Source organism: Sorex fumeus, unplaced genomic scaffold, assembly GCF_029834395.1.
Source record: "Sorex fumeus unplaced genomic scaffold, SorFum_2.1 ptg000098l, whole genome shotgun sequence".
NCBI lineage: Eukaryota > Metazoa > Chordata > Mammalia > Eulipotyphla > Soricidae > Sorex > Sorex fumeus.
The window spans coordinates 88691194-88714771 of record NW_026606155.1 but is presented as its reverse complement, the minus strand read 5'-3'; the positions used below and the strand labels follow the sequence as shown (position 1 = coordinate 88714771).

Below are 23578 nucleotides of genomic sequence, written 5' to 3'. Positions count from 1 at the left end.
ACAACAAGAACCATTAAAATCAGAAATTTCCAAGCTTATTTCACCTACATTTTTCCCTTTTTAGGGGAAAAAAAACACCTCACCCCTGCCACTCCCCAATCTAACTTTTTTAAGCAAACACAGGAGCCCCCCAACTGCACTCGAGGCTACTAGTGTTCCCTCCTCCACATCATCCTGGGTTGTACCCTGTCCCCTTGAAGAAACACTAATTTAAATCATGGGACTACTTCAAGAAAAACCTCTGTGGGCACATAAAACTCTCTCAGGTATCCTAACTACCTCATATGTCCTAAATGGAACTGTCCCTTCCCTTCCCTGAAAAAATTTTCTCGGACTAACCCTTATCCATACTTCCTCACAGTCCCTTTCCTCTCCTGCATCTGAGGTACATTAGCCCTGGTGGCAGCAAGGCATCTCCTCACGAGAAGTCAGGAGAAGATACACTTGCCCTCCATTGGCAGTGCTCAGTGATGTGAAGAACTTGGACTCAGGTATCACCTGCACACGTGCTAACCACGCTCTCCTCCAGTCACCGAGCAATGACCATAGTTATGTAACCTGTTTGTGTCCTCAATTTCCTCCTCTGGACCATGATCAGAAGAGAAGACAGACACAAACTAAGTTTTGATGATAAAAGAGAAAATCAAAGTTGCCGTTTATCTATAATTAGCTTCCCATGAGGTTGACTCTGCTCTGGGTAACCGTGACCTTTACCTTTTGAAGAGAGACATGTTTTTAAATTTTGTTTGGGAAAGAAGTATTTCGCTCATTTTCATGTCAGTATGAAGAGAATTTGACAGCCCCATCTAAGGCTGGAATTTGGAATAGTGCTGTTGAATTGCAGTGAAGTTTTGTTTTGGGGGGGAGGGGGAAGGAAGGGTCACACCTGGTGATGCATAGGGGTTACTCCTGGCTCTGCACTTAGGAATTACTCCTGGCGGTGCTCAGGAGACCATATGGGATGCTGGGAATCGAATCCAGGTTGGCCGCATGCAAGGCAAACACCCTACCTGCTGTGCTATTGCTCCAGCCCTGCAGTGGAGTTTTTAAGGCTCAACTCTCAGCTGTGGGAAAGAGTCAAAGGCCCTATCATTGCCTTAGCAGAGGACAGCAGGGGAGGTAGCCTGCTCCAGCCCACATATAGTCTCCTGATCCGAGGCACTGGTCAACCTGTGGGCTGGCTTCCTTACACACTGAAGAACAGAGTAGGAGGCTTTAGTTTTGCTCTCCTCCCGCCTCAATTTTCTCTGTTGATTGCTTGCAGGGTAAGAGCAAAATCTAAAATTTTCTCAAAATTGTCCCTTTGGTTATAAGACACTTTCTTCCTGTCTCTCAGCATGACTAGAGTGTGGAGGTCAGCATAAGACAAGTATCTAGAAAGTTTCTTCGCCTTGGGCAGGAGAACCAATAGAGACTAGGCAAGTGCCCTACCCTGGCCTTACAGGGATCCCCGAGCACCTCTGTGTGTGGTCCTGGGGGGCCCTGAAGCCCAGTACCAAGGGCCCAATGCAAGGGGCCACCCTGTTTGGGGAGAACTATCACAGGGGCCCCCTAGAAACTTCTGAGTGGCATCTGGGAACCCAATCCCCCAAAAGAAAGTTTTCTTCTTTCTTTGACCAAGTATTGGAAAGAAGTATAGCTGAGGGACTGGAGCAATAGCATTTGCGTTGCAAGTGGCCGACCTGGGTTCGATTCCCAGCATCCCATATGGCCCCTGGAGCACCTCCAGGAGTAATTCCTGAGTGCATTAGCCAGGAGCAATCCCTGTGCATTGCCAGGTATGACCCAAAAAGGAAAAAAAAAAAAAAAGAAAGAAAGAAAAAGTAAAAAAGTACAGCTGAAACTGCAACAAAAGGAGACAGTATGCTTCCAAAATATGGGGGCTATGAGAGGACAAGGATTATTTCTTATTAGAGATGGTGATGTTCTTAGAAAGTTTGTAGACTGAAATAAATCACCACTGAAATGGCATCCCATGAAGTTACTTCCATGGAAGTACTGAAATCTTTAACTACATAAATAATTTCCACGCTTCTCTTTTATAATAAACTAAGGCTATCCAAACTAATAGAAAGAGAAATAGGAGGGCTGGACACTCTCCCAAAGTCCAGAGCTGGTGGCCTCTAGCTCAGGGCTCAACCAGTCTCAATCTGTTAATCTTTCTAAGACACAGTCACTGAATGTGCCTAATAGTCCTATAAAAAAAAAAAAAGGCTCAAATCTTCAAATCTCACATGGCAGCCACCAGACTTCCTGCAATTTCCAAACTCAAATTCACCCACACTCACCTGCTCAATCCCCTCCCCAGGCCATCGCTCCACTTGCTGATTCAAGATTCCATTTAGGAGAGGACTGGGAAGGGAGGCATCCGGGCTAGTCCCATCCCTGTGGAACTTGTGAAGGGTAGGTATGCAGACAGGGGGGTTGCCGTAACTGGGTTGGGTCATCCAACATGTAATTGTCTTCTTAGGACTGGTGCTCAGGTATTGATAGGGGAAAGCAGCTCATAGACACAGACACAAGAGAGTGATCAAATACTTGTCACTGCTTGCCATCCTCAGGCTACAGAGGGGAGCTATTTCTCCCTTTGAGATTCCCTGGCACCTACACTTGGATTCATATAGGATTATTAAAAGAATTGTTGCTATGGGCCAGAGTGATAGTAGAGTGGGTAGGGTGCTTGCCTTACAGTCAGCTGATCCAGGTTCTCTCCCCACATCCCATAGGGTCCCCCAAGCACCGCCAGAAGTAATTTCTGAGTGCAGAACTAGGAGGAAGCCCTGAGCACTGCTATGTGTGGCCCCAAACCCACACCCCCTCAAAAAAAGAATTGTTCATTGCTCAGCTATGACAGATGGGTTAGCTAGGTAAACTAATTAAAAATGTACTAACGGATTGGAAGAACACTACAGTGGGTAGGGCACTTGCCTTCAACACGGCCAACCTGGCTTCGATCCCTAGCACCACCAGGAGTAATCCCTGAGTACAGAGCCCTGAATACCTCTAGGTGCAGTGCACCCACCTCCACCCCCCCCCCAAAACAAACAAACAGAAAACAGAATGTACATGCATCTGCCTACATAAGCCCTACAGGAACATATTAAATGGTTCTTTGTCTTTTTCTGAGGGGTGGGAGCATTTCAAGGAGTGACCTTCAAGCACAGAGACAAATTCTTGACACCATAACATGTGGCCCAAAACAACAAAATTAAAAACAAATAAAACTGTTCAGTTGAATCATCACAAATTTGGAACATATATTTCTCCCCATTGGTGTTCTTGGTATAAATACGGCTCTGAGAAACTGTTAGCTTTAGTGGTCACACTAGGCTTAAAACAAAAAAAACTAGGGGCTGGAAAGATAGTACAGTGGGTAGAGCACTTGCCTTGCATGCAGACAACCTAGGTTTGAACCCTGGCACCTCATGTAGTTCGAACACTACAAGAGTAAGCCTTGAGTGCAGACTCTGAGCACTGCCAGGAGTGGCCAAGAAACTAAAACAAAATATAAAAAAAGACTTAAAAAATAGATGCTGAACTGTTTGCATCTATACTTGTTTCTCTTCCTGCTTAGTTTTCTTGTCGTGAAATTTTATAAGAAAAGTTTCCCCCATGCCCATAATTCTAGCTTCCTCCTCAAGAGAGAGTTATGTTTATCAGGTCTTAGTATTCAGACTTACAAAGTGGTGAACTCTACTTGTGCAATTATTGACTGCTCTGGTTGCTTTTAGGAGAAAATGCTAACTTTGTGCTTTTTTTTGGCATTTTGCAGATAAAGGCAATGTGCTTCCAAAGTAGTTGGCAGAGACAAAAGGATTTCCTGGAGTTATTCCCTGTTTATCTAATTTCATCTTGATTTACTGTTGGAATTTTAATTTTATTATTGAAAGTTTTGTTTTATTATTGAATGAGAAGAGAAAAGGTATTTCTTTGAGCAATTTGCTATTATCCTGATTCTCTTTTTTTTATAAAGGAGTTTTTGGTTTTGGGGGTAGGTGAATTTGGGGCCTGTACTTGGCTGTACTCAGGGATCACTCCTGGTAGAGCTTGGACAACATATGGTGCCAGGGATCTCATGTGGGTCTATGTGCAAGACAAGTGCCTAGCCCACTGTGTTATCTCTCCAGCTGTGGAGTTTTAGATTTTACTTTCAGTCTTAAGAGCATCAAAGGAGTCTAGCTCAGGAATTGAACGGCAAAGTTATCTTCATGACCTCACTTGGTTATCTCCAGTTCAATGATCTTTAAAGGCTATCGGACGGGCCTAAGAGATAGCACAGGGGGAGATAATACAACTGGCAAGGCATTTGCCGCAGATTCTTGTTTGATCCAGCACTGCATATGGTTCCCTGAGCACCACCAGGAGTGACCCTTGAGCACAGAAACAGGAGCAGTGCCCGAATACTGGGGAAAAAAAAAGGGCAAAATAAATAAAAATGAAGACTCTCAGGGTTAATCTGGAAGCAGCTTGTTTTCTTAGCTGTTAGCAAAAACTCACAGAAGACCTAATGCTTAGATGATCAGGGTTAATAGCCCTTCATTACACAATCCCTCCCCCACCCAACCACCCCCGCTCCAATCTTGACAGTTATGTGTATATGCATGGAAATGTATATGGAATATGTTGTTTTACAGATATGGAATTATCTTCTCTCTAAACAGATTAGAGATTCAAAGCAGTTCTTAGCATCATACACTTCCTCAAAGAGCAAGAACTGAAGCTCTATTTTCATGGCTCCCCAGTTAATGTTTAAACTTGATGCTGATGTGAGGTTTCTTGGCCCTTGATAATCAAACATCAACTTCTCATTCTAACATGCCTGTGGTTTACTCATACAGCGAAGCACGCAACAAAAGCCTGACTGGCCCCCAGGTGATCAGTGCCCATGTCCCTAGAAGGAGGCGGCGGGCTTGCTGCCGTTGTGCTCCCCAGGCAAGCGCACGTGTTTGAGGTCTGGCAGAACTGGCTGCCAGGGCTAAGGAGGGACAAAGTGTACTTGGTATGGTCGATGGGCTGCTGCTGTGAAGTGGTGCAACAGAGAGAAAAGGCCAAGAGAATTTAGAAATGTTTGCAGCTCTCTGGCATTGCTGCAACATTGGCAGGCAGTAACACAAACATATTGTTGGATGGTCAACTGAAAACCACAATAAAATTTGCTCTTTCATCTGGGAAAGTTTGCGAAGCACTGCATGAAAAGCACAACGTGGGGCCAAGGATGTGGCTCGGCAGTACAGCCCGTGCCTTGCATGTGCAAGCTCAGCTTTCGATTCCTGGCACCACATGGCCCTCTGAGCACTGTGTCAGGAGTAGCCCCTCAGCACAGTTGGGTGTGGCCCAAGGAAACAAAGAGAAGTAGTAGTTGCAAAGGCCAGGTATGTGACTCAGTGAGAGAACTCATGCTTCTCAAGTGTGAGGCTCTGGGTCAGGCATGCCTGTACAGTCCTGTTACCACAACAAAAGGGAAAACAAAGGATATTTCTTTTGTTTATTTGTTTGATTGGTTGGGACCCACATCCGACGGTACTCAGGGCTTATTACTCCTGGCTCTGCATTCAGGGATCACTCCTGGAGGTGCTCGTGGAGACTATATGGGATATCAGCAATTGGACCCCGGTTGGCTGTATGCAAGGCAAGAAAAACCCTACAGGCTGTACAATTGCTATACCCCTATAGGACGTTTCAATAAGAAGATACCTCCTGTCTCTGCATGTTTGTGTACGTGTATTGTATTTATAGGCTCTCACTGACTGACCACCCTGTGTAGTCTCTTAGAGCACACAGACACCGGTCTACAGGCCACATAGTATCAGAGGCTCCAGTCTTCCTCCCTTGCTTTGGAGCCAAAATGACCATTGGGGGTTGATTGATCTTTCTTTCCCTGCAATCATACCTTCAAAAGGATGCAAAGGGAATCCTGCCTTTGCCATAGGCAGGAGGCAGGCTGGGTGTTAGGTTTCCTTCCTGTCAGGTGGGGGGACCAGGTTTCAAGCAGCCCAAACCACATTTTCCCACAGAACCAGTGTCCCGGCCTCTGGCCGGTCTTTGGCCGTATGTGAAGCAGGAAGGCAGAACCAGCAGAAATGAGTGAGCTCTTTACCTCTTTCCTAAGAGTACTTGTGAAAACCACTTCGGATTTAGGAATGCACTTTTCTCCAGATAATCCCCTTGGAAGGTGTTTCTGAAGCAGGAACCATCTCTCTCTACAGATGGTCTCCCCATTCCTAATAGCCACAGAAGGGAATCTCAGATTTCATTCCTATTCACCCATAGGGAGGAGAACCAGTTGTTCTCCCCCAGAATAATCCCTGCTGCTTTCTCTCCTTTGCTGCTGGTTCCACCAACCAAGTCCAAACTATGTGGGCACTATTCACCATAAGGAAGGGGGAAGAGGGTTTGGTACCTGCCATCAAACCTTTGTTACCCCAGCTGCCCAACCTTTCTTTCTCATCAAAAACGGAGAAAGGGCTGGAGAGATAATACAAGGGGTGAGGCCTTGCTTGCAATCTACTGCTATTGTATTCCTGGCACTATATTTGGTCCCCTCAGAACCACCTGAGCACAGATCCAGGAGTAAGCCATGAGCACTGCTGGATGTGTCCTCCCTGCTGCCTCCCAGAAGAAAAAAAAAAACCTGAGAAGAATTCCTAGTGATTAAGAAAGCAAAACAATGACTGGAGGTGTGGCTTGGTGGCAGAGCACAAAGGAACAGCTATAACATTCTAGTGACTTTGATTGGATTAACATAGAACCTAAAAAAGTGCCTTTGTACAGATTAAGCCCCAAACTCCTGGTCGGGCAGAGGTGATCGGTGAAAATTACAAAGTAACCCTTATTAATCTAGTCCTCATTGTAGAATTGTGGCACTGTCCTCCCACTGTTCATCTGTTTTCTCAAGGGGGCCCAGTAACGTCTCCATTGTGAGACTTGTTACTGTGTTTGGCATATTGAATACGTCATGGATAGCTTGCCAGGCTTTGCGGCGCAGCCAAGATACTCTCGGTAGCTTGCTGGACTCTCTGAGAGGGGCGGAGGAATCGAACCCGGCCCAGCCAGACCGGCTGGGCGCAAGGCAAATGCCTTACCGCTGTGCTATCACCCAGCCCTATTCCTCATTATCACATGAAAAATCCCTGCTTCCATATTATTTCTCCCGTAATTCCAGTACATGGGATTTACCTAAATATGCAAGATTATGATTGTTCATTATTACGTTCCTCAACTATGAATGCTCACTGACCCTTGTAAATATGCATATTTCCTGGAAAACCCCCTAAGCATGCAGTGATATTGCCTAATTTTACTTACCACAGAATCTGACTCCCACTTTCTGAAGCTGCCTCCTCAGCCTGGGCTGGCCAAGCTGTCCCAATTTGTAAACTGTTCTCTTGCCAATAAAGACTTTCCTTTCTATTCAGCTGCCCCTGTGGTAAAACATACCCTAGCCCTGGGGTACACTAAGAAGGTACTGGGGAGATGACCCACTTAAGAAGGAACACCTGTGGGGGAGTTCATGAACAATTCAATCAGCCTAATCAGTGGCTGAATAAATAGCAGTACTCCTACATAAAAAAAAAAAAAAAAAAAGAAGAACTCAAAGGACCATATTGGATGCTGGGAATTGAACCTGGGTTGGCCGCTGCAAGGCAAACGCCCTACCCGCTGTGCTATTGCTCCAGCCCCCTACCCCAACTCTTTTGGTCCTCCCCCCCACAGTACTGAGGTTCTCTTAAGGAAATGTCATCCATTCTTTCCCTGGCATGTACACCATGGGAACAGCCCAGCCTGAGCCAGGGCTCTACCTGTCTCTAGGGCACTATTAAGTCAGGACAACTTGTTCCTGTGCAAGACATGGTGAAAACCAAAGTCAGCTTCTCTGACATTGTGACAACGAAGGTCAGCTTCCACAGTTCCCCTAGGGAGGGCATGGACTGCTGCTTGAAGAAGCACTTAAGTTGGGAATCCCCAGCCCAGATACCGTCCCTGTGCTCCACATCCCCCAAACCAAAGGAATGTCTCAAAGATACCATGAAGTTTGATACTGAGACATCGTAAACTCACATTTCAAACCTGACCTCAGCTTCATTCACTCTCATCTAACACATGCTCTGCCTCTCACTCTTAGGCCTGGGAGTCCTTCAAAATCCACTCTGTGCCCTTCCACCAGATCAGGTATCGGCTCTAGTGACATTCTCTAGCCCGCCACACTTTTACAGAAATACTGCTATAATCAGGGAATAGATATAACAAGGTTGATATGCTCTACCTAAACAAACAAAAGAATAGATCAGGGCTAGTTCAGACTCTGGCAGTCCCTGGCGATCATTCCTGGTAATGCTCAGAAGTCCATGCAGTGAGTGTGTGTGTGTGTGTGTGTGTGTGTGTGTGTGTGTGTGTGTGTGTGCAGTACTTCCTCAAGCAATCAATTTTAAGAACTCCCTAGCCCCTTCAATTTCCAAGCCTTTGTTCCACAGAACCATGATCCACAGAATTAGTATGATTAGCAGCTTAACAATATGAATTTAAGAGCTGTAGAAAGTTAGAACCTAGATTTGCATTTCTAGGTCTTCTTTTGTCTATTATTTTTGGCTTGGGGCCATATCCCGTTCTCAGGGCTGACTCCTGGCCCTGTGCTTAGGTGGTGACATGCACAAGGGATGAACAAGAGTCAGCTCTGTGCCAGGCAAACACGCCTTAGCCTCTCAACTATCTTTCCAATCCTGCAACTCTAGATCTGAAAGCAGGCCCTGAACAGATGGAGAGACGAGCACTGTCTTCTTCTCCACCTGCCCCCCTCAAGCATTCTGTTAATCAGACCTATTTGCAGGGGCCAGGAAATAGGACCTAAAGTCTGGGACTACACAGCCCTCTGCTCTTGCTCTTCCATTTGCTCCCCAGGATTCCAACTCCAAGCGTCTGTCTCGCCTGTGGTCTCTTTCTAGAGCAAGGGCCTTTTCTGAGAAGCCTATGCTCTCTGAGGTTCTCTCTCTCACCATCACACTATTTACTTCACCTGTCTAACCTTGGGGGGCGGGGAGGGGGAACAGTATTTCCCTTCTCCTTTTTGGGCCCCAGCCCAGCACTTAGAACATGGTAGGAACAGTCTCATCGAACTCACTGAACAACTAAACTTGAAATTACTGAGAGCTGTGTAGAGCTGGACCATCCTCAGAATACCATCCCATTTATAGTAAAGTGTCTGAAAATAAACAGCAATAATCGTGTCCTACTTGGGTAGAGGATTCAGGTTAAGTAAGTAGAGGCAATGGGAATGCAGGAATAAGCATCTGAACTCAAGTTTTTCTCTGGACTCTTTTAAACCGGGGTGGCCACTTGCAGAGGAAATGGAGAGTTGGCTCTGGATGAGATTTCTTATTTGGGGTACAAACCTCTAGAAAATTCATAGAGATTTGGGGTTCAAATCCCTGAACTGGCACTGCCAGAGGTCACTCCTGAACACAGGAGTCCTGCCAGGTTTAGCCTAAACTTTCCCACCCAAAAAATGGGGGCTGAAAAGATAGTTCAGGGGTTAATGAACTAGCCTTGCTTGCAGCCAACCCTGGTTTGAATTCCCAACATCACACATGGTCCTCAGAGCACAGAGCCGGGAGTCAGCACTGAGCACAGCTTGGGTATGGCAGGGGCATAAATAAATAAATAGATAGCCAGGTAGATAATAAATAAATAAAATCTCCAAACTCTTAGCAATTGTCAGACTTGTCTGTTTGCATTCTGTGAAAAGACTTCAGATTCTCAGATGGTCCAGGACCGCTAATCTGCATATCCGAGTCTCTCCTGCTATGCATTCTCCACAACAATCAGATCCTGAGGCACTTTCTATTTGAGGAAGAAGGGGCTAGAGAGAGGCCTGGCACCCCTCCCATATACCTCCAGCCACTCCAGGCCTCTCTGAGATGGACTTTGTCAAGAGAGGCCTGGAAGGAATAGAAGGCTGACTGTGCTCACTGAGCCCTGGTGAGTCTAGAGGCTGAGGCAGTTTCTGGGGTAGGAGACAGACTCTGCATAATACTCTTAAAGGGACGGGAGAAAAATTAAAGGAAAACTGCTGGAAAGAGAACCAGAAGTTAACTAATGACATAAGGATGGAAGGAACCTTAGGGACAAAGACTATCAAGATCTAGAAGTCCAGATCCTAGCAGAATTGTAACTTAAAAGTAGGGACTTAACTGCCAGGAGTAATTCCTGAGTGCAAAGTCAGGATAACCCCTGAACATCGCTGGGTATGACCCAAAAACAAACAAAACAAACAAACAAACAAACAAAGTAGGGGCTTACACAGGCTAGGGGAAAAGGCAGCTCAGATAGAGAAGGGAGCACCAAATAAAGGGTGTTGGGAGGATCCTCCCAGGATGGGAGAAGCATGCTGAAAGTGGACTATAGACCGAACATGATTGCCACTCAATGCCTCTTTTGCAAACCACAGCACCCAAAAGGAGAGAGAGAACAAAAGGTTCTCCCACCCTTCACAGAGGCAGGGTGGGGGGGAGGGGCGCGGGGGGGAAGGATACTGGCATCCCTGGTGGTGGAAAATGGGCGCTGGTGGAGGGATGGGTACTTGATCATTGTATAATTGAAACCCAAGCACAAAAATTTGTAAGTCTACAACTGTACCTCATGGTGTTTCAGTAATAAAAATTTAAAAAAAATAAGTAGGGGCTTCTAAGTATATGGTCATGAGTTCAAATCCCAGTGTTCCACATATACCAGGAGAGACCCTGTTAGCTCAGCTTCTTGAACTTAATAATAACTCTGCATTCCCTGATTGTCCACACACAAACGTTTACTGGCCTCATAACATCCAGGTTTGCATAAGCACCAGGAGGTAGTATTTTCAGCAGCACAGCTGCTAAAGATGTGCAAGCCCCACAAAGTAGGAAAGTGCAGCCTCTGCAAGCAAATACTCATCTGTGAGCATCCAACCATAACACGTGCTTCTCCACCAAGGGTGTGAGCCTGGTGTATAAGCGGGGCATCTAAAGGAATACCACCCTCCTGGGAGCTCGGAGCAGGAGAGCACGCAAGTGCAACCTAACAGGCTCCTCCGGGGAGAGCACTACAGTGTCAGTGCCACAGCCTGGATGGGAACCCGCATCTTCCGTGGCATCAACAATTAGAGGAGAGGTTTCTTTTCTTTAAAGTTCAACCAGAGGCTGAATTACAAGCCTGCAGTTGGCAAAGGAGGAAGGGCTTTCACCGCGGTTTTGGTTTTGGTTTTCGGGTTTGTTTATTAGTTTTGCAACTCTCCTGAACCCCTCGTGTACCACTACGGAACCAGATTCCCCTCATACGGCAAGATCCCAGCCTGACAGCACCTAAGCAAACAGTCACCAACTGCCCCATCCCCCGACCTGGCAACCCGCTGTAATCTGTCAGCCCGGGCGTGGAAGGCGCGCGTCTGCGCACAGCTGGAACTGGGGCGCTGGGGCTGGGGCCGGCCTGGTGTGGGTAGGGGGTCGCAGGGCAGGGTGGGCATACGCTCCTCACTCCCTTTTCCGTTTTACCAGGCGCAGGTCCCCGACTCCATGAACCACGACGGAGAGGTTCTCTGTCTTGGTCGCCGCCATGTCGTCCCTCCTGCTCCGGTCCGGTCTGCACTCCGCAGGACACGTGAGGAGAGTGGTGCCTGCCCTGCAGAGGGTCGATTTTTCAGAAGCCGACGAGGCTGGGCTTAGGCCGGGTGGCGCGTGCCGAGCTGGGGCGGGGCTTCTTTGTCCCTGACGACTCCCAGGCGGGCCTCGCGGGCTGGGCGGGGCTCGCGTCCTACCCGTCCCCCCCCCCCCCCCCCCACGCGATCCGGAGAGGGGAGCTAGGGAGAACCGGGCGTGCAGCGGGTGGTCCAGGCGGCCTAGCCCGGTCTTTCACACCCCAGGACACCCTGACCAGAGCCTGCAGAAACAACAGCTGCCAAACCTGCTTTCTCATGTTGACTGCAACAGAATACGGATGAGCCGAGTAAGGATTTCCCAAAATTTAAATCAATCCAGATGAAGCCGGAGGGTCTGTATAATTAGTTCTGGGAATATCTAGAGGCAGTTGAGTGATGTGTCTGCCTTACATGCAAGAGAGCCTGAGTTCAATCCCTGACACTGCAAAATAACAATGATGACAATTTTTAAAATAGTAAGAATTAGGGATCAGATACTACAAGGGATAAGGCGGTTTGCCTTGCATGCTGCTGGTTCCAGTTAGACCCTTGGCATTGTGTAAGGTCTTCGGAGCATGGACATGAGTGGTCCCTGAGCGCAGAACTAGGTAGGAGTAAATCCTGAGCACAGTCAGATGTGGTACCCAAATAAACTAATAATAAACATCTTTAAAAAAAATGAAGACGTTACTGGGCCTGCTCAAGAAAATTGATGAACAACGAATGGGAGGACAGTGTTTGTTTTTTTATACTTTTTAGTTGCATCACCGTAAGATACACAGCTCACGTCTGTCTCATGCCTGGCAGCGCCGTTAAGGGCCGGGCTCTGATCTCTTTCGCAGCCGCCCAAACGCAGACTCGGCTCCTGGCTGGGTTCCAGTTCTTTTTTTTTCCCGTTGTTTGGGTCATACCCGGCGGTGCACAGGGGTCACTCCTGGCTCATGCACTTAGGAATGACTCCTGGTGGTGCTGGGGTACCCTATGGGATGCTGGGAATTGAACCTGGGTTGGCTGCGTGCAAGGCAAACGCCCTCCCTGCTGGACTCCAGCCCCAAGGGTTCCAGTTCTTGGGGTGGGCTCTGGAATGTGTGGTTTGGGGCGACCTCTGGGGATTTCATGGGCCGGTTGTGGCTGAGAGAGCATTCCCCCGAGGCTGGATGATGCTCCCCTTTCTGGGCCCCCAGGATATTCCCAAGAGGCCATGGTGAAAAGGTAAAGGCCCTCCCGTTGATCGTCGATTTGCTCGAGCGGGCCCAGTAACGTCTCCATTGGAGACTTTGTTGTTACTGTGTCTGGCATATCGAATACTCTCGGTCGCTTGCCGGCTCTCCGAGAGGGGCGGAGGAATCGAACTCGGGTCGGCCATGTTGGCCGCTTGTAAGGTGAACGCCCTACCCGCTGTGCTATCGCTCAGGGCTGGAGCGATAGCACAGCGGTAGGGTGTTCGCCTTCCTCCGCCCCTCTCGGAGAGCCCGGCAAGCGACCGAGAGTATTCGATATGCCAGACACAGTAACAACAAAGTCTCCAATGGAGACGTTACTGGGCCCGCTCGAGCAAATCGACGACCAACGGGAGGGCCTTTACCTTTACCTTAAACATCTTTAAAAAAACACATCAAGCTTGGGGCTGGAGCGATAGCACTGTGGGTAGGGCATTTATTTTGCACGCGGCTGACCTGGGTTCGATTTCCAGCATCCCATATGGTCCCCTGGGCACCGCCAGGAGTACTTCCTGAGTGCAGAGCCAGGAGTAACCCCTGTGCAACACCAGGTGTGACCCAAACAGCAAAGCAAAACAAAACATAAAGCTTAATGACATAGCCTTCGGGTATATATCAGCAATAGAATATTTGCCTTGCATGCATGAGATCCTGGGGTTGATTTAATAATAATAGTAATAATAGAGCAAGTAGGGCGTTTGCCTTGCACTCAGCCGACCTGGCCGACCAGAGTTAATTCCTCCACCCCTCTTGAGAGCTACCGAGAGTATCTCACCCACACGGCAAAGCCTGGCAAGCTACCCATGACATATTCAATATTCCAAACACAGTAACAAGTCTCACAATGGAGAGATTACTGGGCCCGCTCGAGCAAATCGATGAACAACTGGAGGACAGTGCTACAGTGCAGATTAATGACATGACAATAAGCAGTCAGGGTTAAAAATATTGTTGTACATAGTATGAGATGTCCTTTACCAGAGTCAAAAGGACAGTGCAAGGGTTAAAGTACCGGTTCAGTCTGTGACATCTCATATGCTTCCCTCAGCACTGTCATGAGTGACCTCTGGGCACAGACTCAAAGTAATTCCCTGCCCCACTCATCCGCACGTGTTGTGGTTGGGGTCCAAAAGCCCAAAAGGGGATCAAAAAAATGAAAGACGTCATGAAGGGATAGGACAGATAGCTCTCTGGGGTGAAGCACGTGCTTTGCACGCAGGAGGTTGAGATTTGATCCCTGGAGGCTCATGGTTCCTAAGAGCCTCTGGAAGGGACATTTGAGTACCCAGCCAGAGTAGCCCCTGGACTCTGCGGCCCAAAGTTCAAAATAAATAACTAGATGTCATCACAAAGAATGTCTTAACATGTTAGTAAATTCCCAATTGAAATAACAGTTATGAAATTTGACAAAATTTTGAAATAAGACTGACCTGGAATAAAATTGTGAGTCTATCATTTAATAGCTATGTGATTTTGGATAAGACTGTCAGTTTTCTAATTTTTAAAATCACTTGATCACTTGACATCCCGTTACTCATCTATTTGCTCAAGCGGGCGCCAGTAACATCTCCATTCGTCCCTGTTTCCTGCTAGTGTAGCCCAATGGCGTCTGCTCGCTCTAGGAACACGAAGAGCCTCAAACTGTTCGTTCAGGGTCTTGAGGAAGAAGTCTCACCATCTCGTAGGTGGGCGGCGATGCAATCTTTTGACGTCCCGTGGAATCCAGTAGGTAACAGCTCTAGTCTAGCTTAAGAAGAGAACTCCCAGAATGACCACCAACTGGGAGCTCTTTGGCACTATTGTGGTAACATGGGACGATGCTGTAGTTGACGATGTTGATGAAGAATACGATTGACTGGTTCAGCACCTCCATGATTATGTGAGGAAAGCCGAAGGAGATAAAGCCACACACACACACACACACACAAAATCTGTCTTCAAAAACTCTCAAGCTAGGGGGCTGGAGCAATAGCACAGCACAGAGGGTACGGCATTTGCCTTGCACGCTGCCAACCCGGGTTCGATTCCCAGCATCCCATATGGTCCCCTGAGCACTGCCAGGGGTAATTTCTGAGCGCAGAGCCAGAAGTAACCCCTGAGCATCGACGGGTGTGACTCAAAAAGCAAAAAAAAAAAAAAAAAACAAAAAAAAAACCTCTCAAGCTCATTCACCAACGTGGCTGGGCGCGAGCCTCAGGCAACCATTTTAAAAATAAAAATTACATTAACTACTTTAAATGTTCATTTGTGGAATTAATGAAACAGTATTTTTATGGGCAATATGTTAGACTGGCATCCCCAAAGTATCCTCAGATTTCCAACAATATTCCAATAAAAGGAATGAAAATATTTTTCAGTAGAAATGTCCTGTGTAATAGAATTATTAGTGAATGATAAAAATTAGGTGAGTGGCAAGGTCTAGATGGAATTAAGGTAGCATATGTACACTGGTCTGAGCTGGATTAGATTAAACTCTAGTGTGAATGATTATATTTTGGTTTTTGGGTCATACCCACCAGTGCTCAGGAATCAGTCTTGGCAGTGGTTGGGGGACCATGTGGAACCAGAAATCAAACTCAGACCTCCTGCATGCAAACTGTTGCATTCCAGTCATTTGAGTTATCTTCCTGTATAATAATGTGTGTGCTGGGAGCAAGATAGAAATATGATAGCATCAGGAGTACTTGGTCTCCAAAACCATTTTGGAAAGGCTAAATGAGACTCCAAAGATCCAGGTGCTAATCCTTGAAATCTGTGAATGTTACTCTATATGGCAAAAGGGATTTAGCAGATGTAATTCAATTAAGGAATTTGAGATGGGGGAATAATCTGGATTAATTTGGTGGTGACTAAATGTAATCAGAAATATCAGCAGCAGCAGCAGTAGCAACAGCTATCTCTTCATCCCCAGAACTTAATCATTTTATTGCTGAAGTTTAAACTCCTTGAGTAGTATTGGAAAATATCTAGATTTTCACAAATTCTGTATTTTAGGTTCCATATACAAATGAGGTCTTATATTTTTCTTTTCTTTCCTTTTGGTAGGGTGGTTCTGAGCCACCCCCAGTGGTGTAGTACAGTGAATGATGGGGATAAAACCGGGTGAAGCACCTTACTTAAATGCTATACATTTTTCTCTGGCCCCCATTCAGTTTTGTTTTTTATTTCACTTAACATAATTCCCTCAAGGTCCTTCCATGTGGGAAGCTGGCCCTTTAACTGACCAAGGCCTAAGTGCCTGTATGGTCATCCTGACCTATGACCCCACAGCAGGCACAGCCTGTGCTATGTATGGTCATCTTGACCTACGTGACCCCGCAACAGGCAAAACCAGTGCTATGTATGGTTATCTTGATGTATGGTTATCCTGAGAGAACATCTGTCATGGCTGTCAGTAATAACAAGAAGTAACTATCTCGTGTCTGGTATGTGATGCATGTAAATTTTATAAATCATATGGACATGGCTCTTTGTGTATCTACCTCATGTCTGGTAAATCATATGAACATGGCCCTTTGTGTAATCACCTCCTGTCTGGTACCAGATACACATAAACCTTGTAATGCATGATAGGTGAAAACAAACCTTCCTAACCATATATGGGCACGACCTTTTGTGTAGCTGCCTCACTAATGGATATATACCCTGATTGCCCCCAATAAAGTCCTGTCCCTTTTTCTCTCTGTTTCTGAGCTGCATTCTGTCTCTTGTGTCTCGTGTTCATTCGGTCGGTCCTTCCCAGCACCTACGGATCCTAGGGCCACCTCCGCAGGCCAGAGAGTGGTCTGGCGGGGGCCCCCGCACTTCCAAGTACTCACAAATGGCAGAATTTCCTTCCTTCTCATGACAAAATAACATACATTCTTAATATACCTTTATGTATACATATATATAATTCCTTATGTATGTTGCTTATACAAGTTCTAATACTTATGTATGATTTAACATATACAAATCGGTAAATGTGATGTACCATGCTAACAGAAAAATGAAAGAAAAATCATAAGACCATCTTACAAGAAGCAGGAAAAGCATTTTACAAAATTTAAGATTCCTCTGCCCCCCGCCCCCAGATAAAGAAGGGAGCACCAAATGAAGGGTGTTGGGTGGATCCTCCCAGGATGGGAGACGCATGCTGAAAGTAGACTATAGACCGAACATGATTGCCACTCAATGCCTCTTTTGCAAACCACAGCACCCAGAAGGAGAGAGAGAACAAAAGGAAATTCTCTGCCACGTGGCAGGGTGGGATGGGAGGGACGGGGGGTGGGAGGAATACTGGGATCAGTGGTGGTGGAGAATGGGCACTGGTGGAGGGATGAGTACTCAATCATTGTATAACTGAAACCCAAGCACAAAAATTTGTAAGTCTACAACTGTACCTCATGGTGTTTCACTAATAAAAATTAAAAAAAAAAAAAAAGATTCCTCTGCCCCTCTCAGAGAGCCCGGCAAGCTATCGAGAGTATCTCGCCCACACGGCAAAGCCTGGCAAGCTACCCGTGACGTATTCAATATGCCAAACACAGTAACAAGTGTCACAATGGAGATGTTACTGGGCCCACTCCACCAAATCGATGGACAATGAGAGGACAGTGACAGTGACAATATCCTGTCAAAATATAAATGCTCATGGCTGGATTGATAGTATAGCAGGTAGGGCATTTGCCTTGCATGCAGCCAACCCACATTCAATTCCTGGCATCCCATATGGTCCCCCAAGCACTACCAGGAGAAACTCCTGAGTGCAGAGCCAGGAGTAACCCCTGTGCATCACCAGGTGTGATTGTGACCCAAAAAGAAAAAAAAACCCTCAAAATATGTATATTCTGATCATCAATATGCTTAAATATTAATTTTAATTAAGATGCACTGTAGCACTGTCCTCCCATTGTTCATCGATTTGCTCAAGCGGGCCCAGTAACATTGTGAGACTTCTTGTTACTGTGTTTGGCATATTGCATATGTCATGGGTAGCTTGCCAGGCTTTGCTGTGTGGGTGAGATACTCTCGATAACTTGCCAGGCTGTCCAAGAGGGGCGTAGGAATCAAACTCGGGTTGCCTGGGTGCAAGACAAATGCCCTACCTGCTATGCTATATTACCAATTAGGAGAAAACTATACAAAAGGACAAAAAAAGACCCACTTTCAGTAGTGCTGGGTGTGTGGGGAGCCACCAGGGTCATCCCTGACTGGGCTTAGGATGTCATGTAGTGGAAAAATCAAACCTGGGGCCTTAAACATGAAAGGCCTGGGCTCCATCACTTGAGCCACATCTTCAGCCCATTATAATTAAAAATATATATATATTTATAGGAGCTATTCTTCATTTCCACATCAGGTGGTGCTCAGGGAAACCATACCATTCCAGGAATCAAACTTGGGCCTCCAGGGGCTGGAGTAATAGTACATCAGGTAGGGTGTTTGCTTTGCAAGTGGCTGACCCGGGTTGGATTCCTTGCATCCCATATAATCCCCAGGAGCACCACCAGGAGTAATATATATATATAGATATATATATATTTTTTTCCCCTCTAAATTTGTTGCCTACTGTCTGAACCCCATCAAACATGGTGTGGTAATTATGGAAAATGGGTAGAAAGTGTTTTCCAGCCACGTGGTCCAGAAAGCGGCCTGGAGCGTGGCGGCATTGGGTAGTGGAGGTCGGTTGCTGGGGCTGCATCCCTTGGGGCGGGGAGGGCTCTCACCTGCCTCCCTCTGGGCACCCCAAGTGAAAACAGCCTGGCGTGGAGTCCGATGGCATGGTTATGGGAGTCCCATTTTGTGCTCCCTTCTGGGAGAAGCAGCTGTGAGTTTTGGAGGGTGGCTGATGAGGAGACCATTTGGTGCCTGCAGGGAGTGGCATCTGAGTGTGACTCCTGGATCACCGGAGATGGGGAAGAAGGTGGGGGATCTCTGCTTTTGGGTCCTGTTGGGCCCAGAGTCCAGGGTCACAAAGTTCCACATTACCTGGGTTCCATGCGGCTTCACTCATGCATGAGGCTCGGCCCAAGTGTCTATTTATATATTTATTTGTAAATAAATATTTATTTGTAAATAAATAAATAAACAAACTTGGGCCTCCTGCCTGTGAATCATGTACTTAGCCCTGAAAGCTATCTTCCAGGCCCATAGCTTATCTATTTTACCATTTAGACAAATGTTAAATATTTCGAATTTCCATTGTGAGTTTTATATGTTTGTTTGTTGGGGGAGATGGTTTGGCCACAACCTGTGGTCTTCAGAGGTCAGTTCTGATGGTGCTTGGGTCGGAGGTGGTCATCATATGTAGTGACAGGGATTGAACTAGTTCACATGCAAGGCAAGTGTTTAAACCCCTGTGTGATTCCTCCAGTCCTATGATTTAGTTTGTGGTACATAGGTTATTTATAAGTATAGCTCTTACTACTCAGACATGAGGGTTTAAAATTATTGTATTTTATTGATTTCTAACCTACTTGCACTCTGGTTAGAGTCCTTTGAATATTTCAGTTCTTTGAAAGTTGTTAAGTTGTTAATAGTTAAGACATACTTTATGTCCTGTATATAGGCCATCATATAGCAGTTAATCTTTTCCATAAATGGGCCCAATGCCCTTTTTCTGATTTTTGTTTTTTGAGCTATAGCTGGTGATAATCAAGGGTTACTGCTGGTTCTACTCAAGAATTATTCCTGGTGGTGCTCAGGGACCATATGGGATGCTAAGGATAGAATCTGAATGAACCACATGCAAGGCAAATGCCCAACCAAGGAAAATGCCCTACCAATAGTACCAGTGTACTATTGCTCCAGCCATTCTAATGCCTTTTCAATGTGATTTTGAAGTTTTCTCATCAAGAGAAATGTAGGGCTGAAAATATGGTTCAATGGTAAAGCACATGCCTTATATGCAGGAGACACAAGTTTAATGCTTACTGCCACCATCAGCAAAACAAGCTAAAAGAAATAGAGAATGTATGCTTCTATCTACTTAAATTGAAGAAGACTCTGTAACTAACCAAGAGAAAATAAGTTATCCAGCTGACTTTGCTTCTAGTTTCTTGGAAGATGGCTGCCATGTCAGCAGCATAACAACTCCAGACCTTCATGAAGTATGAGATACTGTAAGAAAAAGGCTAAGGATCACTAAGATACCAGGACGTGTTGGATAATCTCCGCAAATCTTCAGATAAGTCTAGCCGCAGTCAAAAAGGAGACTGCAAGTCAAAGCCACTAATCAACATCCAGTCAACATGCAGAACCTAGAGTCACCATTTTAAGCTTACACTTTAAAAAATAATTTTAATGTAGTAATCATTATCCAGAACAGTCTATTTGGGTGTTTTGTTTGTATTTTAAAAAATGAATATGAAGGGTGGGAGGAATACTGAGATCTGTGGTGGTGGGAAATGAGCATTGCTGGAGGGATGGGTATTTGATCATTGTATAATTGAAACCCAAGCACAAAAATTTGTTAGTCTACAACTGTACCTCATGGTCTCTCACTAATAAAAATTTTTAAAAAAATGAATATGAAGGAATGGGTGTTGGGACCATTATATGACTGATATCCAATCATGAAAAACTTGTAACTGTGTATCTCACTGTGATTCCATTTTTAAAAATAAATAAAATTAAAAAACTAAAAACAGGGGCTGGAGCGATAGCACAGAGGATAGGACGTTTGCCTTGCACTCGGCCAACCCGGGTTCGATTCCCAGCATCCCCCAGCACCGCCAGGAGTAATTCCTGAGTGCAGAACCAAGGAGTAACGCCCGTGCATTGCTGGGTGTGACCCAAAAAGAAAAAAGAAAAACCTTAAACACGGGACTAGATGGATAGTACAGCAGGCAGGGCAGTTGCATTGGATGGGTGTGACCTGAGTTCAATCCGCGGCACCCCATATGACCCGCTGAACCCACCAGGAGTAAGCCATGAGCACTACTGGATATATCCCATCCCCACCAGAAGAAAAGAATGAACGACTGAGCTGGAGAGATAGTTCAGGAGGTAAGGCATTTGCCTTGCACGAGACTGACCCTGATTTGAATCTCTGGAACCATATATGTTCCTCTGAGCACAAATCACTCTCCCAATAAATAAACACTAGGGCCACACTAAGCAGTGTGGAGCTAATCCCAGCTCAGTGATCACTCCTGGTGGTGAACCAGGAATTGTTCACTTTGTGCCAGGAATGGAACCTGGGCTTCCTGCATGCAGAGTATGTGTTTCAGACAACTAAATTAGCTCTCCAGCCAAGATGTTTATATTTTAGCAGTTCATTATGTATTTCTCTATTATGAATTTATTATTTTTTGGTTTGGGGATCATACCAGATACTACTTCTGGTTTTGTGCTAAGGTTGCTCCCAGTGGCGCTAAGTACCTGCAGTACCTGGATTGGCCACATGCAAGGAAAATGTCTTATCCCTGTATTATCTCTCTTCGCCCGCATGGCAAAGCCTGGCAAAGCTCCCTGTGATGTATTCGATATGCCAAACACAGTAACAAGTGTCACAATGGAGACGTTACTGTGCCTGCTCAAGCAAATAGATGGACAATGGGAGGACAGTGACAGTGACAGTGACCTAATTGCTTATTTGTTGTTGCCCATGGATTTAGTAACCCTGGAGGTCAGGATAGATAAAAACCTGCATGAGGGGCCAGAGTGATAGTACAGCAGGTAGAGCGTTTACCTTGCACATGGCCGACATGGGTTTAATCCCTTAGCATCCCACATGGTCGCCCCCCAAACACTTCCAGGAGCAACCCCTGAACATTGCTGGGTGTGATCTCCCCCCTGCCCCCTCAACTGCACTGTACTGCACTACCCTCCCGTTGTTTATTGATTTGCTTGAGCGGGACCAGTAAGGTCTCCATTGTGAGACTTCTGTTATTGTGTTTGGCATATCGAATACATCACGGGGAGCTTGCCAGGCTCTGCCGTGCGGGTGAGATACTCTCAGTAGCTTGCCAGGCTCTCCGAGAGGGGCCAAGGAATCGAACCCGGGTCAGCCAAGTAGGCCATGTGCAAGACAAATGCCCTACCCATTGTGCTATCGCTCTCCCCTCCACCCCCCCCCCCAAAAAAACCCTGCATGAGCTCCAGCACTGCAAAAACCCTGAAGCTTGCTGACCTCACAAAGGCACAGAAAAGCTGTACCTGAAACCACCATCACCCCTTCCTGCTCCCACCTCACCCCACAACACACTCCCCACCCCACCCATCTGTACAAGGGGGGGTATTTGTCATTCTCATCCAAATACTCAGGAAACCATAGTTCTCAAGCTAAGACAAGGTCATGCTCTTTGCAGGAAAATGAAAAGTTTTTCTCTACCAAGGTCTTAGGTTTGTTGTCCTTTTTGTTTGTTTGTTTGGGGATACACTGGTGGTACTCAGGGGCTACTCCCAGCTTGGTGTTTATGGGTCCCTCCTGGTAGTTAGGGGACCATGTGGTGCTGAGAATTGGACCCAGGTCTCATATATGAAGAGCATGCTCTGGTCCTTTAGACTCTCTCCCCTGCATCATCTATGCTTGAAGAAAAGAATTTCAGGAGATGAATAATGAAGAAAAATAGTTTCCTTTAGAAAATAAGAGAAAGGATAGAGTAAAAAGAGAAGGATGCAAAGTAAATAATGCAGTCCAAATTGGGTTGCATCGTGACTCCAGGATGCAGTGCTCAGGGAGCTGTCCTGGGAAGCAGTCTTGCCAAGTTGTCCTGGCATAGGCCTTTTTCCAAACTGTCCTGGCCTGGATTTTCTATGCACAGCAGTCAGAATCCATTATTAGGGCCTTGTCAAGGACTTCAAACAGTGGTGATTTTCATTCAGAGGCTTATCAGCTACTATTAGTAGTGAGTGTAGTCTCTGGGTTTGGAATAGGTCTGTCTTAAGTTGAAGTCTCATGCTGGTCCCCCAAGTACAGGCTAGGTTTTTGGTTTTTGTTTCATTTGGGTTTTGGCCATACCCAAGTGGTGCTCAGTGAGATACACTTGACTCTGCTTGGGGATTGTTTTGCTTGAGAGACCATGTAGTACCCAGGGCTTGAGCCCAGGCCTCCTGCATGCAAATCATTCACTCAGTCACAGCCTTTGTACCCAATAATGGCTGTTTGAATATTATTGAGGAAAATGATGAGGATTTGGTTGCTGGATTTGGTCTTAAGAGCCATATTGTTGGTTACATTCCTGGAGTCTGTTTAAAGGTTGTTAAAATAGCAAATAAACTTTATACAAAGTCAAGAATGAAATGTAACCACAAACATCTCGTTCACCTGCCACTCTAGCATTAGACAAAGTGACTGATAGCAAAAGAACTTTTTTGGCAGCAAGTCTTCAGGACAGAAGATGGTGGGCTCAGGTTCTCAAAGTAATCATCTTGTCTGAATGGGGAAATAAACGGTGTTGAGAAAGAGAACAGGGAAGAACTTTTTAGAAAGGATACATTCCAGACCACTGGGTGCCAGAAGGACAATAAAATACTCTCAAGGGCTGCTACACTGAGGCACACTCTGTCTTATCCTCATATCTAAACACAGTTAAGGGTTAGATTTGAGGGGGAAGTGTAAATGAAGACAAACTTTACTCCTAGTGCGCTTAGAAGCCACTCCCGGCAGTGCTGGGGGGATCATATGTGGTGCCAGGAACCAAAACTGGATAATTCACTTGTGAGGTAAGTGTGTTAACCCTTATACTCTATATCTTCAGCTTCCAGCCCT

The 23578-nt window shown here is 46.0% G+C and overlaps 1 protein-coding gene across 1 annotated transcript in view; it reads right to left on the bottom strand.

Moving 5' to 3' along the window:
• SORD (sorbitol dehydrogenase) overlaps positions 1-11668 on the bottom strand; it is a 52827-nt gene extending 41159 nt beyond the window's left edge. Inside the window, exon 1 of the mRNA XM_056134095.1 lies at positions 11520-11668. Coding sequence (XP_055990070.1) covers positions 11520-11582 — 63 coding nt within the window. The 5' untranslated portion in view covers positions 11583-11668. The remainder of the gene's footprint in view (positions 1-11519) is intronic.
• Between the last annotated feature and the right edge of the window lie 11910 nt (positions 11669-23578).